Source organism: Myxine glutinosa, unplaced genomic scaffold (genome assembly GCF_964187855.1).
Source record: "Myxine glutinosa unplaced genomic scaffold, kmMyxGlut1.1 SCAFFOLD_2999, whole genome shotgun sequence".
NCBI lineage: Eukaryota > Metazoa > Chordata > Myxini > Myxiniformes > Myxinidae > Myxine > Myxine glutinosa.
In genome coordinates, this window is record NW_027619092.1 from 16884 (window position 1) to 37400 (window position 20517).

At 44.2% G+C, this 20517-nt stretch overlaps 1 protein-coding gene across 1 annotated transcript in view; it reads right to left on the reverse strand.

Annotated features, from left to right (window-relative positions):
* LOC144889351 (ATP-dependent RNA helicase DDX1-like) overlaps nt 1-20137 on the reverse strand; it is a gene marked incomplete at its 5' end in the record, with an annotated part of 31626 nt that extends 11489 nt beyond the window's left edge. The window contains 3 exons of the mRNA XM_078769547.1: nt 3898-3970; nt 6277-6353; nt 20054-20137. Of these exons, the coding sequence (XP_078625673.1) occupies nt 3898-3970; nt 6277-6353; nt 20054-20137 (234 nt within the window). The remainder of the gene's footprint in view (nt 1-3897; nt 3971-6276; nt 6354-20053) is intronic.
* Between the last annotated feature and the right edge of the window lie 380 nt (nt 20138-20517).

Here is a 20517-nt window from a genome sequence, read left to right on the forward strand (position 1 = left end):
AGTAGGCGTTTCTTATAACTGTCTACCAGTCTCTGACATCGACTGGGAGAAATTTTTGCCCACTCCTCCATGCCGAATTCTTTCAGCTGTGCGATGTTTGAGGGGTTTCTTGCATGCACAGCTCGTTTCAAACCCCCCCCAAAACATCTCGATGGGATTTAGATCCGGGCTTTGACTTGGCCATTCCAGAACCCTCCATTTCTTTCTTTTCAGCCATTCCTTGGTGGATTTACTGGTATGTTTAGGGTCATTGTCATGTTGCAAGTTCCACCTTCGGTTGAGCTTCAACTTTCTGACAGATGGCTTCACATTATCCTCAAGCACCCTCTGGTACAATGAAGAATTCATAGTGGATTATATGATGGTGAGCTGCCCAGGCCCTGATGCAGCAAAGCTGCCCCAAACCATAATATTTCCACCACCATGCTTCACAGTTGGTATCAGGTTCTTGTGGTCAAATGCTGTCTTTGGTTTTCGCCAAACATGTCTTCTGGTACTGTGGCCAAATAGCTCTACCTTTGACTCATCTGTCCAGAGCACATTGTTCCAGAAGTGCTGGTCTTTGCATAGGGGTTCATTGGCAAACTTTAGTCTTGCCCTGATGTTCTTTCTGGACAGCAACGGTTTCCTCCTGGCACACCTCCCATGTAGATAAAATTTGTGCAGCCTCTTTCTAATGGTAGATTCGTGCACTTTGACATCAACAGTGGCAAGAGCTACCTGTAGGTCCCGTGATGAAATTCTGGGGTTCTTGGAGACTTATTTCAGCATCTTGCGGTCTGCTCTCGGGCTGAACTTGCTGGGGCGGCCTGGCCTGAACAAGTTGGCTGTTGTTTGGAATCTTCTCCACTGGTAGATGATCTTCCGGACAGTCGAATGATTGATTTCAAATTGCTGGAGATCTTTTTTAATCCCTTCCCAGACTCGTAGGCATCTATAACCTTCTTTCTGAAGGCCGCAGAGAGCTCTTTTGATCTCGGCATGGTGACGCTGCACACGTCAACAACAAAGAGAAAACCAAACTAAATGTCTGAGGTTTAAATAAGACAGGTTCCTCCAAGATCCTCTCCGACGATGTTCTAATCATTTGCACCTGAGCTGGTGCACCTGATTCTAATTTTAGGTATTTGAAGTAGTGATAAATGTAGGGATGTACTTTCTTTTTCCACATGCGAAATTTGCATTTATGTTTATTTAAATTATACAATGGACGACAAAATGTAAATGTTTCATGCTATTTGCTTTAATTATATCACCTTTATCTATCAATATTGTTGAAATGAAGATCAAATAGCTGTACTTTGAAATATGTTGAAAAAGTCAAAGCTTCACATGGGGTGTACTTACTTTTTCACGTGGTGTACTTACTTATATCTACTTCCACATGGGGTGTACTTTTGGGAAGAAGTGTAGCTAGCCCCTGGTCAGAGGTTGTCAGCAATGTTTGCTTTCATGGATGACCTGACAGTTGTCCAACAGTGCGCTGATGCAGCAGTAGAGGTACTGGGACGACTGCAAAGGTTGATGTGGTGGGCAAGAATGGGATTTAAAGCAAGAAAGTCGAAGAGTGTGGTAGTGAGATGAGGTGTGGTGGATAACATGCACAGGTTTGAGCTGGGAGGGGAGGTGGATCCATCATTGGTAGAGGCCCCTGTGAAGAGTTTGGGAAGATGGTATACAGTGGAGTTGAATGATGTGGGAAGAGTGGAGGAGGTCAGAAACAAGCTTTTGAGAGGTTTGAAGAGGATTGATGGATGTGGTTTGCCAGGTAGGTTAAAGGTATGGTGTTTGAAGTTTGGATTGATGCCACGAGTATTGTGGCCATTGATGATGTGTGATATTGCAATTGGGCATGTGGAGAGGATGGAGGTTGTGGTGAGCGGGTTTGTGAGGAGGTGGTTGGGAGTGCCACGCTGTTTGACGAACATTGCCTTTTATGGTCAGGGTGGGAAACTCCAGTTTCCCTTGACATCATTAACCGAGGAGTTTAAGGTGGTGAGGGTGCGGGAGTTCATGATGTTGCGGGATTCAAGTGATGCAGTGGTAAAGAATGCTCTCCCAGAGAAGAAGGGAAGTCGGAAGTGGATTTCAAGAGCAGAGGTGGACGAGATGGAGGAGCAGTTGCAACAGGAGGAGGTCATGGGGATGGTACAGCATGGGAAGCGTGGCTTGGGGTGGATGAAGCATGAGCGATGGGGAAAGGCATGTGTGAAAGAGAGGAGGAAGATGGTTGAGAGGGAGGTGAGAAGAAAGGAAGAGGAGGGGAGATATGTGAAAGCAGTCGGTCAGGCACAGCAAGGTGCTTGGACTAAGTGGGAAGGTGTGCAGGTGAGGATAATGAAGTGGCAAGAGATATGGAGGATGGAGCCAATATTGTTGAATTTCCTGTTGCGGGCAACGTATGATGTGCTTCCGTCACCAGTAAACTTGAGATTGTGGGGGTTGTTGCAGGAGGAGAGATGTTATTTGTGTGGAGGTGTGGGAACGGTGCAGCATGCACCGAGTGCATGTTCAGTCGCATTGGCAGCAGGACAATACAGGTGGCGACATGATCAGGTGCTGACGGTGGTGGTGCAGATGGTGCAACAAGAGGTGCTGAGGTCGAGAGAAAGAAGAGTTGAGAAGGAGACTGATGGGGGAGAGGTGTGGGTTGTCAAAGAGGGCCAAGTGGTAAGAGGTGGAAAGAGGAGGAGGTGGAAAGCAAGAGGGCTGTCAGATGCTTGTGATTGGCTGGTGGTGGCAGACCTAAAGCCACAATTGGTATTCCCAGAGGAGATCTGTGTGACAAGGTTGCGGCCTGACATTGTCATTTGGTCAGGTGCAACAAGACAGGTCATCTTAGGGGAATTGTCGGTACCTTGGGAAGAGAATATGGAGGAGGTGCACGAGAGGTAGAGAGGAAAGTACAGTGAGCTGGAGGCAGAGTGCCGGGAGAAGGGTTGGCGAGTTTCGTGTCAGCCATTTGAGGTGGGGTGTAGAGGGTATATTGGCAATACCTTTTCTGCATTTCTTGCTAGGCTGGGAGTGTGTGGGACAGAAAGAAGGAGGATGTGTGACAAGGTGGCCCAGGTTGCCTTGAAAGGCTCATTTTGGATATGGAGGAAGGTTATGGAGTTACGTCGAACGGTGTAGGTTGGTTGTGTGTGGGATTTTTTTTTTGTTACTATTATTATTTCTTATGTTGTGTATAGGAGTGAGTGGGTGAGGGTGTGTGTTTTTTGCATGAATTAATTTTTGCATGAGTGTGTGTATTTGTATGTTGAGTGGTGTATGTTGTAAGGGTAGGTGGTTGGTTGGTTGGTGTTGTGTGTGTGTGTGTATGTGTGTATGTGTGTGTACGGGTGTGTATGTGTGTATACGGGTGTGTATGTGTGTGTACGGGTGTGTATGTGTGTGTATGAATGATCTGGTGTGTTTTGTTGGTGAGTGGTGAAGGGTATAAAGGTGGGTGTTTGAGTGTTCCACCGTGTTTGTTTGGTGCTGTGGATTCTGGATGTGGAGGTGTTGTTGTTGTTGTCGTCTGCGTTCGCACTGGCTGGGGGTGGGGGTATGTACGCATCCAGGTGTAGTTGCTGCATGTGGATGTGTATGTGCCCCTGCTGGCCCACCTTAGCTAACCGTATCGAGGTTGAAGGGCCGAAACAGGATGATGCTGAGGACCTCGACTGAGGACCGGGTCAGTGCGGCACACTTGTATATATTTACATTATATATATTTACATATACACATACACATATATAAACATACATAATTATATACATACATACATATACACATTTAATATTTTATTGATGGCACAAATTGGTTTGCAAACAAAGATTTAGCGCAGATGTTCCCGTACTTGAAGGCAAAACAGAATGCGATTGATTTATAGAGCTTCATGTATTTTTACTCACCATTTTTTGAATACTTTACGATTCCATTGTCCATGTCAATGTAACATCCAATGCAATCATGCATTGTAAATGGCTGGTGAGCAAACATATTTCAAAAGTGATTCACAATGTCGCAAACATAAATCCAACAAATTCAAACCTATATGTGGATATATATATATACACATAAACACACACCGTCGTGGCCAAAAATATTGGCACTTTTTTCTAATAACTCAATAACTAATAATAATAACTTCTTATTATTCTTATTATTAAATAACTAATAATAATAACAAGAAAAAATAGGTTGAAATTGACCAAAGTATTTGGTCTCCACAATTCTTTATTTCACTGTTAATATTACTTAGCATTGGTTTTTTATTCAGAACTTAATATATCCTTTTAAATCAGAAAATAAAAAGAAATGGCATTGACAAAATTATTGACACCAGAGACGTAATATTTTGTAGCACAATCTTTGGACAAATTAACTGCAGTCAAGTGCTTCCTCCAGCCATGGATGAGCTCCCTCCACCCCACTACTGGCAGTTTGACCCACTCTTCTTGTGCAAACTGCTCCAGTTCCCCCAGATTTGAAGGATGCCTTCTCCCAACTGCTGTTTTCAGATCTCCCCACAGGTGTTCAATGGGATTTGGATCTGGACTCATTGCTGGCCACTTCAGAACAGACCAGCGTTTTGTCTTGAACCATTCCTGGGTGCTTTGTGAAGTGTGTTTGGGGCCATTGTCCTGCTGCATGACCCATGTCCTTCGATGGAGACCCAGCTGTCTTACACTAGGTTGAACATTGCACTCCAAAATGCCTGGATAATCACCCGATTTCATGATGCCGTGCACACATTCAAGGCATCCAGTGCCAGAGGCAGCACAGCAACCCCAAAACATCACTGAACCTCCTCCATGTTTGACTATCAGGAAAGTATTCTTTTCTTTGAAGGCTTCATTTTGTTTTCTGTAAACACAGAGATGATGTGCTTTCACCAAAAAGGTCTAATTTGGTGTCATCTATCCACTGGACATTCTCCCAGAAGGATTTTGGCTTGTTCAGGTGTGTTTTGGCAAACTCCAGTCAGGCCTTCTCAGTAGTGGGGTCCTCCTGGGTCTCCTACCATAGAACCTCCTTTCATTGAGTTCGCGACGGATGGTGCGAGTTGAAACTGTCGTACCTTGTGTCTGAATGTCAGTTTGAATCTGTTTGGCAGTTGATGGAAGTGCTTTTTCCACCATTCAAACAATCCTTTGCTGCAATCTTCGATCAGGTTTTCTCTTGCGGCCATGTCCTGGGAGGGTGGCTACAGTGCCATGGGGCTAAAACGTCCTGATAACATTGCGTTCGGTGGACAGAGGAACATCTAGGTCTCTGAAGATGGACTTGGAGCCTTGAGATTTTCCATGCTTGTCTTCAATCTTGTGCCTGACCTCCTCAGACAATTCTCTGGTTTTATTTCTTTTCTCCATACTCTTTGCGGAACACACAGTGACACAAAACAGCAGAATAACTCCTTTTCTCTATTCAAACTGGTTGAATGAGTGATTTTTATATTGCAGGCACAGACAATTCACCATAGGTGAGTTCAATTCCAAAGTAAAGGAGAATCACCTGCTTGAAATCCAATTATTTCTAACAACTTCTAAAAGATGCCAATAATATTTTCCAGGCCATTTTAGAATGTCTGTGTGGAATAAGCTAAGATTTAGTCATTTTTTCAGCTTTTTTGTTTTGTTCCACTGCAAACCAAAGAAATACATATGTGGATACTAAAATATTTTTTAATTTCAACAATTTTCTGGAAGAAATGGTGCATTATTTGAAAAAAGTGAAAGGGTGCCAATATTTTTTGCCACGACTGTATGTATGTATGTATGTATGTATGTGTGTGTGTGTACACACACACACACACACACACACACACACACACACACACACACACACACACACACGGTACCCATGAGGGGGTGGAACACACATTCTCTCTGTAAATGTGTATCGTGTAGTGCTGCTCCAAGTGTGAGAGGGTATGACAAGTCCCCACCCTTTACAGTACAGTATTCCCATCCCCATGCTTTCCAGTGCAATGAGGTGTTTGCAATTATGCAGCGAGACATATTTTGGAGAGGTGTTTTGAATTACACGTTTGCATAAGGATAACAAAACAACATAACCTCGTGGCCACTCCCGGAGGGAGCGGGTGCTTCTTGTATAATAAATAAAAGTTGCACGATTGTATGTGAACCAGGTAAACATTGTAACCACAGCACGTATAGTACAGGTGGATTGGGGGAATATTTTGCATTCTACCAGCTTCTCCAAAAACCTATCGTAGCAATCACTTCACAGCCATTTTGAATGCATATTGGTATAAAAAAAATGCTTACCTCTCCATAGCTGTCAAATTGTTTGTTATTCGATTTCTTTCCAGTTCCACCAAACCCAAAGCCAAACCTGTCGGTACCTGAAACAACAACACATTAATTACTAATTGACAACTTAACACAGGATTTAAAAAGAAAAACACAAATCGTTTTTTCAGGTTTTTTTTTCTTTCACTGTTCCTTTTTTCTGCTGCGTCCTGATCCATTCATTGTTCAAGCTCTTCCATAAGCCTTAACTTTGTATTAAAAAAAAAAGTTACAATAAGAACAAGAAAGAGCAATCAAAGACTGCAGACCCTCGCCAGGACGTGTTTTCAGTGTTTTTAAAGGCTTTTGTGTTAAAACAAATATGGCGGCCGAACCAGTAAACTGCTTGAGGTTAAAAAAAAAGTTTAGGTTCGCAAAAAGGGGAATATAATGTAAATTGCACAGTTATATTGTAAAACAAGTACAAAAAGTTTTAATTAAAACAAAAGCCACGTCGATGTTACACAATGCCTAGATGCAGCTGTGCCTATAACGTCGATGTTATAGGCACAGGACATTCCTATTGATTCGATTACTTGATGTTATTTTTGTGCAAAGTGAAAATATATCTCGGCAATTTCCCGTGTGTGGCGACGAATTTTTAATATATCTCGGCATTTTCCCCGTCTGTTATTTCAGGCGGTGTATGACTGACCATGCCGCGATTTAAAAAAAAAAAATCTCGGCAATTTCCCGTGTGTGGCGACACGTGAACGAAGCTATGCTCCTCTCTCCACATTATTGTGACGACGTATAAATTAAATATTTCATCGTGACGATTGTCATCAAATGGACGAATTTTTAATGTATCTCGGCTTTTTCCCGTCTGTTATTTCAGGCGGTGTATGCCTGACCATGCCGCGATTTTAAATATATATATCTCGGCAATTTCCCGTATGTGGCGACACGTGAACGAAGCTATGCTCCTCTCTCCACATTATTGTGACGACGTATAAATTAAATATTTCATCGTGACGATTGTCATCAAATGGACGAATTTTTAATATATCTTGGCATTTTCCCGTCTGTTATTTCGGGCGGTGTATGACTGACCATGCCACAATAAAAAAAAAAAAAAAATCTCAATGGACTTGAAGTTACAGGCCTTTGAGAATTCATTTCGTTCTATAAAGGGCAACTTTCATCGGATTTTCTTCCCGTTTTTTTTCAACCGAGTCTAAAACTATGTTAGCGACTGTGAAAAATGAAATGATATATCGAATTTGATTTGAAATAAAACTGTGTGAGAGAGGAAGACACCACGGGCCTACAAAACAGGCCTCAAAGCTGTGTGAGTTAATAAAATGGTGGATATTTGTTTATATGAAGCCTCTCCCACAATGGGTGGAGCTATGGTTCCCAGAATGGGTGGAGCTTTGAGGTTTTGTCTTCTCTGCAAGAACAAGAACAAGAAGAACAACAACAGCAGAGGGCACTCTATTAGCAGCGTCTGCGACGCGGCTAAAAAAAAAGGCCTTCTTCAGGGACAAGTAATGGGCTTACAGCTGTTCTGCAGCAATGTAAGTAAGTTAAGCCTTGAAAGTTGATGCAAACGATTCCTACAGGTGTCCCAACCTCTGCTGATTACTTGATTACAAACCCCCTGTCTGTATAAAAGCAGTACTGGAACAGACTGTTATTACACCCTCTGAAGCACTATTTGGACAATATTGCACTGCAGGAAGTAGTATATTGGAAACTGGAGGAAACTCTGACAGGAAGAGGTCTGGCAGACCCAAAGCCACAACAGATTCAGAAGACAAGTTTCTGAGAGTCAACAGCTTGCGTGATAGGCGGATCACAGGACAACAGCTTCAAGCACAGCTTAACACTGGTCAAAGTCAACAAGTCTCAGTTTCAACTGTGAAGAGAAGACTTCGAGCTGTAGGTTTGAAAGGTCGAGTGGCAGGAAGAAAGCCATTGCTAAGATGGCAAAATAAGAAAAAGAGGCTTGCCTGGGCCATGAAGCACTGCCAGTGGACAAGTGAAGACTGGAAGAAGGTCTTATGGACCGACGAATCAAAATTTGAAATCTTTGGTTCATCACGCAGGGTTTTTGTACGCCGTCGAGTAGGCGAAAGGATGTTTCCGCAGTGTGTGACACCAACTGTCAAACATGGAGGAGGAAGCGTGATGGTCTGGGGCTCTTTTGTTGGATCCAGAGTCGGCGACTTGCACAGAGTGACTGTCAAATTTGTCATTTTGCTGTGCCATGCAATACCCCCTGGTATACGCCTAGTTGGTCAGGGGTTCATCCTATAGCAAGATAATGACCGTAAACACACCTTCAGGCTATGTCAAAACTACCTTCGAGGAAAAGAACAAGACGGTAGGCTTCAATTTTTTTTTATTTTTTTTGTATACAACATCGAGGCTCGTGAAAGAGCGAACATTAATCACACAGAAAGACAAACAGACAAACCGACACATAAAACAAATAACATCGGGAGCGGTAGACAAGATGGGGAGAGAGGGGGAAGGACACAAACACAACATTTGAGAGCAGGGACCGAGAGACATGGAGACATTGAGAGATCTGTGGGAGGGAGAGGGCTTTGGGGGGGAGGCATGGGAAGGGGGGGGGGGGGGTGGGAGAGGTATAAAACACATGGACACTGCCAGGACTTCCAGGAAAGAAGTTGGAATTTCAAACAAGGTGGATCTGGGGTGAATGAGTGGGGGTAGAAAAGATCAAGGTTTTGGATGGGGGAAGATAAGAGATGGTGGTGAACAGCTGTTTTAAAGACCTGGAGGGAGGAGTTGGATTGAAGGGAGTGTGGGAGTTTGTTCCAGAGGCGCGAGAAAAGAGGAATGAAAGAGTGAAGGTGAGCAGCGAGCCGAGATTTCGGCAGTTTAACCATCAGAGGGTTGCTGGCAGATCTTGTGCGACCTGTAGGAATATTTGGGGGACAGAGCACAGAGAGAGCTGGGGGAGCAAGGCCGGAGAGGAGTCGGTAGAAGACGGAAAGACCACCTACCTGCCTGCGGTGTGAGTGAAAGGCCCTCAGAGATAGCTTCATCGCGGGAGATTCCAATGATTCTGAAAGCTTTGGATTAAACAGCGTGAAGCCGAGCTAGGTGTGAGGCAGGAGCACCAGCCCATAGGGGAGAACAGTATTCCATTGAGCTGCGGATGAAAGCCTTGTATGTGGTGAGGAGCTCAGGTGTGCCTAGGAAGGACTTCGCACGGCGGAGCTCAGTCGGCGACTGGCTTTGGAGGCCAGCTTGGAAATGTGGTTTTCCCAAGAAAGATCATGGCAGATAGTGAGACCCAAAAGCTTGAGCGACAGAACTTCTTGGAGAGGATTGTTGAGAAAGTATATGGGAGGGTTGTCCAGTCGATCTTTTCGGAGAGACATAGTAAGAGTGTGAGATTTGTCAGGATTGAAAGACATGTTCCACTTGTTTGACCAGTCTGTGATTTTGTCCAGGTCTTCAGAGAGTGAGGAGGCTGCAGACTGCCGATCTGAGGGAAGAGGATTGGAGCGGCAGAGAGTGGAGTCATCAGCAAAGAGATAGAGAGGATTTTCCAGAGAGTCGGAGAGATCATTGATAAAGACCAGAAAAAGCACAGGGCCCAGCACAGGGCCCAGCACACTGCCTTGGGGAACTCCAGCCTGAACAGGAAGGGGAGATGAGAGAAATCCATTCAGGGCCACACGTTGACTACGACCAGAGAGGAAGTCCGCAAGCCATGCATGGAGATTTCCATGGATACCATAGGAGGAGAGTTTGGTGAGCAGAGCTGGGTGCCAGACCGTATCGAAGGCACGTGATATGTCAAGGGAGACAGCTCTGATTTCCTGTTTGGAATGGAATGGCCAGCACAGACAGTCTCCAGACTTAAAACCCATCGAGCTGGTTTGGGATGAACTGGACAGAAGGGTGAAAGCAAAGCAATCAACAAGTGCAACACATTTGTGGGAACTTCTGCAACAGTGTTGGGAAGAACTTCCCGAACAATATTTGATTTCCATTGTAGAAGGAATGCCACGAGTGTGTTCGGCGGTTAAATCTGCAAAAGGTGGCTACTTTGCCGAGTCAAAATTTTAAATTAAATTTTGTTAAACAAAATGATTCTATGATTTCTTTTTTATCTCCAATTGTTTATTTGTTCTCTGCTTAATTTCAGAGTACATTAAGACATCAAACTGCGTAAATTTCAATAAAAACTGGAAAAATTGAGATGTTCTAAAACTTTTGACCGGTCGTGTAAGGTGCGAAATTTATCGGTTTTTCCAAGATGGCGGCCATACCACGTAACCTATGACGTCATAATTATCATTAAAAAATTCTACAGGTGGAGATGCACCTGTGGTGAAAATTTCCTGTCAATCGGACCAACAGTTGCAAAGAAAATCATATTTATTCTGTGCGGAAAAACAATCAAACAAACAAACAAACAGACAGACAGACAAATGAAAAATCGGTCAGAGACTGAGGACTTGCCGGAATTAAAAATACTAGCAACGGTACCCACCCTATGGGCGGGGCTTCAATTGGGAAGCCCAAATGAAAAGGCAAAATATCAGAAATTGAAGGTTTTTTTTAATTTAAAATGATTCATATAAACATCCGTTGAATCATATCACACGCAAATCATCAAAATCTAAACAGTATCTTTAGAATTTCGATAAAAGCCACATCACTGTTCATGTCGGTAAATATTATTCCATCGTGTTTCAAATCGTGATCGATACACTACGATCGTGATCGTGAATCGTGATCGATAATCGTGTTCACAAATCGCTATGTCGTATGTACTCCTGATACGTGTACCAAATTCCCGATACGTGTAACTGTACCAAATCAACAGTTAAAAGGATTTTGAGCTGATAACTGTTACGGCCTTGGCAAGATCATTGGAGACAGCGTTTATTTTACTTTTAATGAAGGACACTGTCTCAAGCCGCAGTCCCCATCACGGATGGGGCTCAGCGGTTTACCCGAGCCTGACGGCGAAGGGCAAGGTACACGCTGGCCCGTCCAGTGTAGCGCGCGTGCGGCCCCGGACATCGAATGGCTTTTTTTTTTTTTTTTTTTTTGTATACAAGATCGAGGCTCGTGAAAGAGCTAACATTAATCACACAAAAAGACAAACCGACACACAAAACACAAAAAACAAGGTGAGCGGCAGACAAGATGGGGAGAGAGGGGGAAGGACACAAACACAACATTTGAGAGCAGGGACATCGGGAGGACTTGGGGGGAGGTGGGAGAGGATTAAAACATATGAACACTGCAAGGACTCTGGGGTGAATTACCGGGGGTAGAAAAGATCAAGGTTTTCGATGGGGGACGATAGAGATGGTGGTGAACAGCTGTTTTAAAGACCTGGAGGGAGGAGTGGGATTGAAGGGAGTGGGGGAGTTTGTTCCAGAGGCGGGAGAAAAGGGGCATGAAAGAGTGAAGGTGAGCAGAGAGCCTAGACTTTGGCAGTTTAACCATAAGAGGGTTGCAGGCAGATCTTGTGCGACCTGAAGGAATATTGGGGTGACAGAGCACAGAGAGAGCTGGGGGAGCAAGGCCGGAGAGGAGTCGGTAGAAGACAAAGACCACCAACCTGCCTGCGGTGAGTGAGTGAAAGGCCCTCGGCATTGACTACATCGCAGGAGATTCCAATGATTCTGAAAGCTTTGGCCTCAACAGCGTGAAGCCGAGCAAGGTGTGAGGCAGGAGCACCAGCCCAGAGGGGGGAACAGTATTCCATTGAGCTGTGGATGAAAGCCTTGTATGTGGTGAGGAGCTCAGGTGTGCCAAGGAAGGACTTCGCACGACGGAGGATGCCCAGTCGGCGACTGGCTTTGGAGGCCAGCTTGGAAATGTGGTTTTCCCAAGAAAGATCATGGCAGATAGTGAGACCCAAAAGCTTGAGCGACAGAACTTCTTGGAGAGGATTGTTGAGAAAGTAGATGGGAGGGTTGTCCAGTCGGTCCTTTCGGAGAGACATTGTAAGAGTGTGAGATTTGTCAGGATTGAAAGACATGTTCCACTTGTTTGACCAGTCTGTGATTTTGTCCAGGTCTGCAGAGAGTGAGGAGGCTGCAGACTGCCGATCTGAGGGATGAGGAATGGAGCGACAGAGAGTAGAGTCGTCAGCAAAGAGATAGAGAGGATTTTCAAGAGAGTCAGAGAGATCATTGATGAAGACCAGAAAAAACACAGGGCCCAGAACACTACCTTGGGGAACTCCAGCATGAACAGGAAGAGGAGATGAGAGAAACCCATTCAGGGCCACACGTTGACTACGACCAGAGAGGAAGTCCGCCAGCCATGCGTGATTTCCATGGATACCAAAGGAGGAGAGTTTGGAGAGCAGAGCAGGGTGCCAGACCGTATCGAAGGCACGTGAAATGTCAAGGGAGACAGCTCTAATTTCCTGTTTGGCGTTGAGGACCTCCATCCATTGTTGAGAAAGCAGAAGCAGCATGTCCAGAGTAGAGTGACCAGGTCTGAAACCAAATTGATGATCAGAGATCAAGCCATTGGAGAAGAGGAAAGATTTAATATCTGAAGCAATGATGGATTCCATGACTTTGCTGATAATTGGGAGAAGGCTGATTGGTCTGTCGTTGCTGGGATCTGTTTTTGCACCTTTTTTGTGCAAAGCGGTGATGTTGGCTGATTTCCAAGCAGATGGCAGATGACCTTGAGCAAAAGAGAGGGTGAAGAGAACAGAAAGAGGGAGTGAAAGAGCAGAAGAACATGATTTTAGGACCCGTGGGCTGATGCCGTCAGGACCAGTTGCAGAATCAGAGTCGAGGGTTGACAGAAACTTTTCCACCTTGTCAGGAGGAAAGGACACAGAGTCCAGGAGCAGCTGGGTACGACTGGGTACGGTGGGTACAGAGAGGGATGGGTTTGGGACACAAGATTTAGAGGCAAACACAGAGTTGAGGCATTCAGCTTTTTCACGTGCGGAGTCAGCCGTTAAGCCGTTTGAGGTGAGGGAGGGGATGGAGGGGGAACAAACACCAGAAACAGATTTGACCAGACGCCACCAGGATTTGGAAGAGGGAGACAGATAAGAGAGTTCGGTCTTGAGAATGGTGAGATATTGTTTCCTGGCTCTCCTGAGGGTGGACACACACTTGTTTCGGGCTTTGTGAAAGGAAATGAGCTTTCCTTCCGTTGGATTTGCTTTCCAGGAGACGAAAGCAAGTTGTTTCAGGGCAACAGCCTCACCACAAGATTCCGTGTACCATGGACGGGAGGAAGGGTATGACAACTGAAGACGAGATGGTATAAATCTGTGCATGAGAGAGAGCAATTTACTTTGAAAGAATTCCCAGGATGAGTTGATGTCAGAGGCGGTAGAGATGGGAGACCAGTCCAGATGATTGATGGCTGCTTGAAGATCGTGCCAGTTGGCCTGAGTGAAATGCCAGACTCGTCGACGCTGAGGAGGCTCTCTGAGAATGGTCAGAGAGATGTCCACTTTGACAAGCACATGATCAGATGAGCCGATTGGAGCAGAAGAAGAGCAGCAGACATTTTCAGGGAAGTTTGTCATAACCAAATCCAGAAGAGAAGATGCTCCGTTGACTGAGATCCGGGTCGGGAAATTGACAGATTGTGTCAGTCCCAGTGAGTCGCAGAAGTCCTTTGCTGAAGAGCCATGGCTGGTGAGAGAGGTACCCACACCCAGCCAACTGGCATGGTGACAATTGAAATCACCACATATGAGGAAGAGAGAGTTGGGATGGGTAGATAGAAGTTGGTCCATATTATCAGACAGTGAGATGCAGATGGAGTCATCGCTGATTGGTGGACGGTACAACACACATATGAACAAAAGGTGGGAGCGAAGGGGAAGCCGTAGCCAAAGGTATTCCTGGGGGTGAGGTGGAGAGAGGGCAGTGGAGGGCGAGTGAGGAAGAGAGTTTTTTATAAAGATAGCAACCCCACCTCCAGGACGAGGCTCAGGTCTATCATACCGGAGGAGGGAGTAACCTGGGAGAGATACCAAGGCATCAGAGACATCATGAAGGAGGAAAGTTTCTGTTAAGCAGATCACATCTGGTTTGTCAGAAGCAACCTGTATGGAGAGGTCAGTCAAGTTTGAGCGAAGGCCCCGGATGTTTGAGGTCCATACCGTTAATGAAGATGAAGGGGGAGCATCGGGTCCAGAACAGGGGGGGGGGGAGGGGTAGGGTAAGATGTGGAAGAGGAGGAAGAGGTAGGGAGAGCTGTTGAAGGTGTGTCAGAGATTTCAGAATAGCTAGCAGAAAGGGAAGAATGGGGCGGACAAAAGGTTTGATGGAGATTGGGTGAGGCACAGTGAGGTGTTATTTGAGGAGGGGGAAGAGCAAGGCAGAAGGTTTGGGGAGATGAAAGTGAAAGTTGGAAGGAGGAAGAAGCAGGGAGGATGCTTTGAGGAGGAGGGGTGAGAGGGGAGTTTCGGAGGGGAGGAGCGAGGGAGAGTCTCAGAGGGGAGGGGTGTGGGAGGAGTTTAGGAGGGAGGGGAGGGAAGGGGCAAGGGGGGAGATTTGAAAGGGATGGGTGATGGGGAGGATTTGGAGAGGAGGGGTGAGATTGGATTTTGAAAAGTGTACGATTCATGGGAAACGAACATTTTTTGCAAAATGAGTTTGAGACCTTTGAGTCAAAAATACGTTTGAGGACACTGGAGGAGGGACCGATGACACGGTCGTGACCAATGACCGATGACATCGTGACCGATGACACGTTCATTAAACATTAAACGTTCATTAAAGGATTACGAAACGAAAAACATTACGAAATTACGTTCACACAGTTATGTTAAACACTACCGTGAACACATACATCATCACAACATCATTACAATGAGAACATCGTCACAATGGACGTTATGCGAACGTGAATGTTATGCGTGAGTCCAAACCTGAGAATACTAGAGACCAAAGCTGAAATTGGAAAAACTAAATAGCCTATTTTACTCCTGGAGATCCCAGGATTACCCACACAAAATATCGTTGCGATCGGTTCAGCAGTTTTTACGGTACCTTCGAACAGACGGACAGACATTTGGTGAATCATAGTAATATGGCGGCCGAACCATGTGACCGATGACGTCATCATTATTTGTTTTCTAAACTAATTTATTCCTAGATTATGCTCAAGAAATTTCATCTTCATCGGATTAAGTTTTGTACTTGTCGAATTATGACGTCAAAATGGAGGCACCTATGACATCATCATTAACATATTTTAATCCCCATGGAGAGTTCCTTACAATGAGCCATGTCTCAATTTTTTTCTGTTCAGCACATTCAGAGATATAGAGGTGCAAAATCTTTCGGTTTTTCCAAGATGGCGGTCGAACCACGTGACCGATGACATCATTATTTTTTTTTCTCCACCAGTTTATGCTGTCATGTCGCTCAAGAAATTGCATCTTGATCAGATGAAGTTTTGTACTTAACGAATTATCGAATCATGACGTCATAATGGAGGCCTTGGGCCGAGAGAGTTAAAAATTGGGCACAGTCTATTTCAGGGCAAACAAATATGTGTGTAAAGTTTGGCGATTCTACGTGCAACGGTGTAGACATAGTACTGCAAACAAACCGACAGACAAACAGACAGAAGAAAAATCGGTCAGAGACCGAGGACTTGCCGGAATGTACTTTTTTATTGGCCATTTTGGAAAATATGGCAGCCGAACCACATGACCGATGACGTCATCATTATTTGTTTTCTAAACTAATTTATTCCTTGATGATGCTCAAGAAATTTCATTTCTATTCAGCACTTTCGGAGATATAGAGGTGCAAAGTTTTTCGGTTTTTCCAAGATGGTGGCTGAACCATGTGACCGATGATGTCATCAATTGGACACAGTCTATTCCAGGGCAAGGCAAATATGTGTGTAAAGTTTGGTGATTCTACGTGCAATGATGTATACGTAGTACTGCAAACAGACAGATGAAAAATCGGTCAGAGACCGAGGACTTGCCGGAATTTACTTTTTTATCGGCCATTTAGGACAAATATGGCGGCCGAACCACGTGACCGATGACGCCGTCATTAACATATTTTATTCCCCATGGAGAGTTCTTTACAATGAGCCATGTCTCAATTTTTTCTATTCAGCACTTTCGGAGATATGGAGGTGCAAAGTTTTTAGGTTTTTCCAAGATGGCGGCCGAACCACGTGATCGATGACGTCATCATTAACATATTTTATTCCCCATGGAGAGTTCTTTACAATGAGCCATGTCTCAATTTTTTCTATTCAGCACTTTCAGAGATACAGAGGTGCAAAGATTTTCCAAGATGGCGGCCGAATCATGTGACTGATGACGTCATCAATTGGGCACAGTCTATTCCAGGGCAAGAAAAATACGTGTGCAAAGTTTGTCGATTCTACGTGCAACGGTGTAGACGTAGTGCTGCAAACAGACAGACAAACCAACCGATCAACATACAGACTTGGCATTTAATATGGAATATTTTTTTTGTGGGGGTGAACTTACTTTTCAAGATGTCTTAGAACCAAAAGTTCATTGGAATTATGTTGAAATTATTCGAGATTTTGTTAATGTGACCTTAAAAAGAAACAAAAACCACATTTGACATTTTGAAGCAAATAAATTGATCCTTGAAAGTGATGTAAACTGATATCAAACTCAATTCACAGACAGTACTGTGTTAAACTTCTGTGCGTTTTCCAGAAGTATCTCTATTTTGCACATCAGCCAAATGTTTTTTTTAACAAAAACAAAAGTTAAATTACGACTGGGATTACGGACAGTAAAATTACAGTTCAGTACTTCGTGTAACCCCCACGAGCATTCAGGAGAGCACGTACACGTTGAGGCATGCTTTCCACGAGATTTGCCAAGGTTTGGACAGGAATCGCTTGCCATGCAGTTACAACAGCCTGCTGCAATTCACGCACAGAGGTAGGCTGCTGGTCCAAGTGGTCGATTTGACGCGTTAATTCTGCCCACAAGTTCTCTATCGGATTCATATCCGGGGACATGGCAGGCCACTCCATATGCTCTACACCACGGTCAGCAAGAAAGTGTTGGATCATGCGAGCACGATGAGGCCGTGCATTGTCATCTTGGAACACAATGTTTCCTCGAAAGGCTGCACGAGCAAATGGAAGCAATGTTTCTTCCAGAATGGCCCTGTACTTGAACTGGCTCAGGGTTCCATTCAGAACAACCAGGTCAGTTTTGCCCCCTGCATGAAAAGCAGCCCAAACGTTTACCCCACCACCTCCAGCTTGGACTCTTGGCACTATACAATCTTTGTTGTAGGCTTCATGCACTTGTCTGTGCACTCGGATGCGGCCATCTTGACGATAGACCAGAAATCTAGACTCGTCACTGAAGACCACGTGATTCCAGTGTCCTGGCTGCCATTGACGGTGCTCTCTGGCCCACTGCAATCAGCGCTGGCTGTGTTGTCTGGTCAGACGTGGCTTTCTCAGGGGGCGCCTGGCACGATAGCCTGCTTGAACCAGTCGTTGGTCGACTAGCCTTCTGGATACAGGCACATTTGTCAGATGCTGCCACTCAGCCCTAAGCCGATTAGCTGACTTGGTACGGCCATTGCGGACTAACCGGTGCAGCTGGCGATCATCCCTCCTTGTGGTTCTGCGGGGACGTCCTGGCCTCGGTATTGGAGTAAGGACACCCCTCTGAGCATTTAGTTTCAGGATCTTTGACACCTGACCTTGAGTGATGCCATAATGCCGAGCAATAGCACGCTGTTTCATGCCGGAATTTCATAAAGCCACCACTCCATGAGAAACAGCATTGTCGAGTTGACGGACCATCTCCCGAGGAAGCGGCAATAACTTTTGGAGACGTGCAGCAGTTGTTTTCCACTAATACAGAACGCAACAACCCTTATATACCCGACTGTGAAGCCAATCATCAAATGTACCTGTCCGTACATTTTGTCACGCCACCTGTGATATAATCCTGTTGTTGACTTCTTGCTGCAACAGACAATCAGTGACATGGTTCTTTTCACAAATAAATCACCAAAGTGTAAAAGAAACTCACCAGATTGATATACTGAGTTAAGAAAGTAAACCCATGTCAAGGAAAAAAATAATTCCATATTAAATGCCAAGTCTGTACTTGCCGGAATCTTTTTTGGCAAGTAACAAGCAGATCAGAGACCGAGGACTTGCCAGAATGTACTTTTTTATCGGCCATTTTGGACAAATATGGCGGCCGAACCACGTGACCGATGGCGTCATCATTATTTGTTTTCTAAACGAATTTATTCCTTGATGATGTTCAAGAAATTTCATCTTGATCGGATGTAGTTTTGTACTGGTCGAATTATGATGTCATAATGGAGGCACCTATGACATCATCATTAACATATTTTATTCCGCATGGAGAGTTCTTTACAATGAGCCATGTCTCAATTTTTCTATTCAGCACTTTCAGAGATAGAGGTGCAAAGTTTTTTGGTTTTTCCAAGATGGCGGCCAAACCACGTGACCAATGACATCATCATTAACATATTTTATTCCCCATGGAGAGTTATTTACAATGAGCAATGTCTCAATTTTTTCTATTCAGCACTTTCGGAGACATGGAGGTGCAAATTTTTTCGTTTTTTTCCAAGATGACGGCCGAACCACGTGACCGATGACGTCATCAATTGGACACCGTCTATTCCAGGGCAAGACAAATACGTGTGCAAAGTTTGGCGATTCTACATGCAACGGTTTAGACGTAGTACTGTGAACAAATAGACAGACAAACAGACAGACAAACCAACCGATCAACATACTTGCCGGAATCTTTTCCGGCAGGAAACAAACCAACCGATCAACATACTTGCCGGAATCTTTTCCGGCAAGTAACAAACAAACAAACGGACTCAAACGCAATACCCTCTCCTCTGTCGAGGGTAATAATGACACTTTCCCACCTATCCTCCTGACCAAATATATTCACAGGACTAAAAAAAAAGCATTAGTTTCCTGAAATGAAGCATTTGTTTTCCAAAATAGGCTGCGTAAAAGGTAAACATCAACACATACCAGTACAACCACAAAATATATGATATCTGGAATATTTTAAAGCTTGAATATATCACTTGACAGATAATTAAAACAGGAGTGTAATGCAAAAGGAAGAGCCTAAAAATAAAAAACACATTTTAAGAAAATGGTTAAATATATATATTGTGCTGCCAGGATGTTTGATGTCATGTGCGAATGGTTGAAAGTCACAAGTTCGAGTTTCTGGGGCACAGCTTTGATTGGCGTGTCCAGTTTTGCGCATGCCCTCATTTGGCAATAGTGGGGCTGCTTAACTGATGAATTGTGCCTTTTCCCTTAAAAGCATGAAACTTGGCACATGGCTAGAATACCCCAAAAGAGTATTTCATGAAGAGTAGGTGAGCTAAAGCAGCTGTTTATTTTTGTGAATGAATTACCAAGAATCCCTTGCCGTTTATACAAGTTGCACAGATATCTCACCCCTTTCAAGGCTTTCAGTAACGATGTCAACTGGACATCCTCTGTCGTGCAAATATACAGCAAAATGAGAATAAAATAAAAATCTCAGAAGAGTTAGCGGTAATGAAAACATTCTCTCACAGTTTTAAAATCATACAAACTAAAAAGTCAACAAGGTGACAACCAACCAAAAGGAATTAATGGTGAAGAATTAAAAATGGAAAGATAACTTCAATTTCCTTTGTACCCTCCGATTAAAATAGATGGACCATGACACTCTAAGATCCATTGTCATTAATTAAAACAAATAAAGGTCCAATGCTTAACATACCGAGGTCCAGTGAAGCTCGATCAGTTGACCATCCGACTCGGCAGAGACCATCGTCATGACAAACGACTTCGTAGTAATACTTCCCTGTGAAATGTGTGCAAATTCATGTCAATATTGGCTTGTTAATTGTGGATTTAACTTTAAGTAAAACAAGTCAGGAGACGACGATGGTTCACGAGGGAGCGGTATTCAATGACAAAGGACGGACTATAACAGAAACAGGCCCGGAAATGTCAAAACAAAGGTTACTGACCTTGAAATGATAGAAAATAATGTATAATCAGTTATGAGGTTAGTTAGCTACACAATACGGAAAATTTGGTGAAAAATGAAATGGAAAAAAAAAAAATTAAAAATCGAGCTCCGTGGGGCTAGACACATGACATTAGCCTAACCAAATATCGAAACCCCTGTCAGATTCCACCAAACCCCTCGGAGAAGATGTAGCTTGAACTCGATTACCC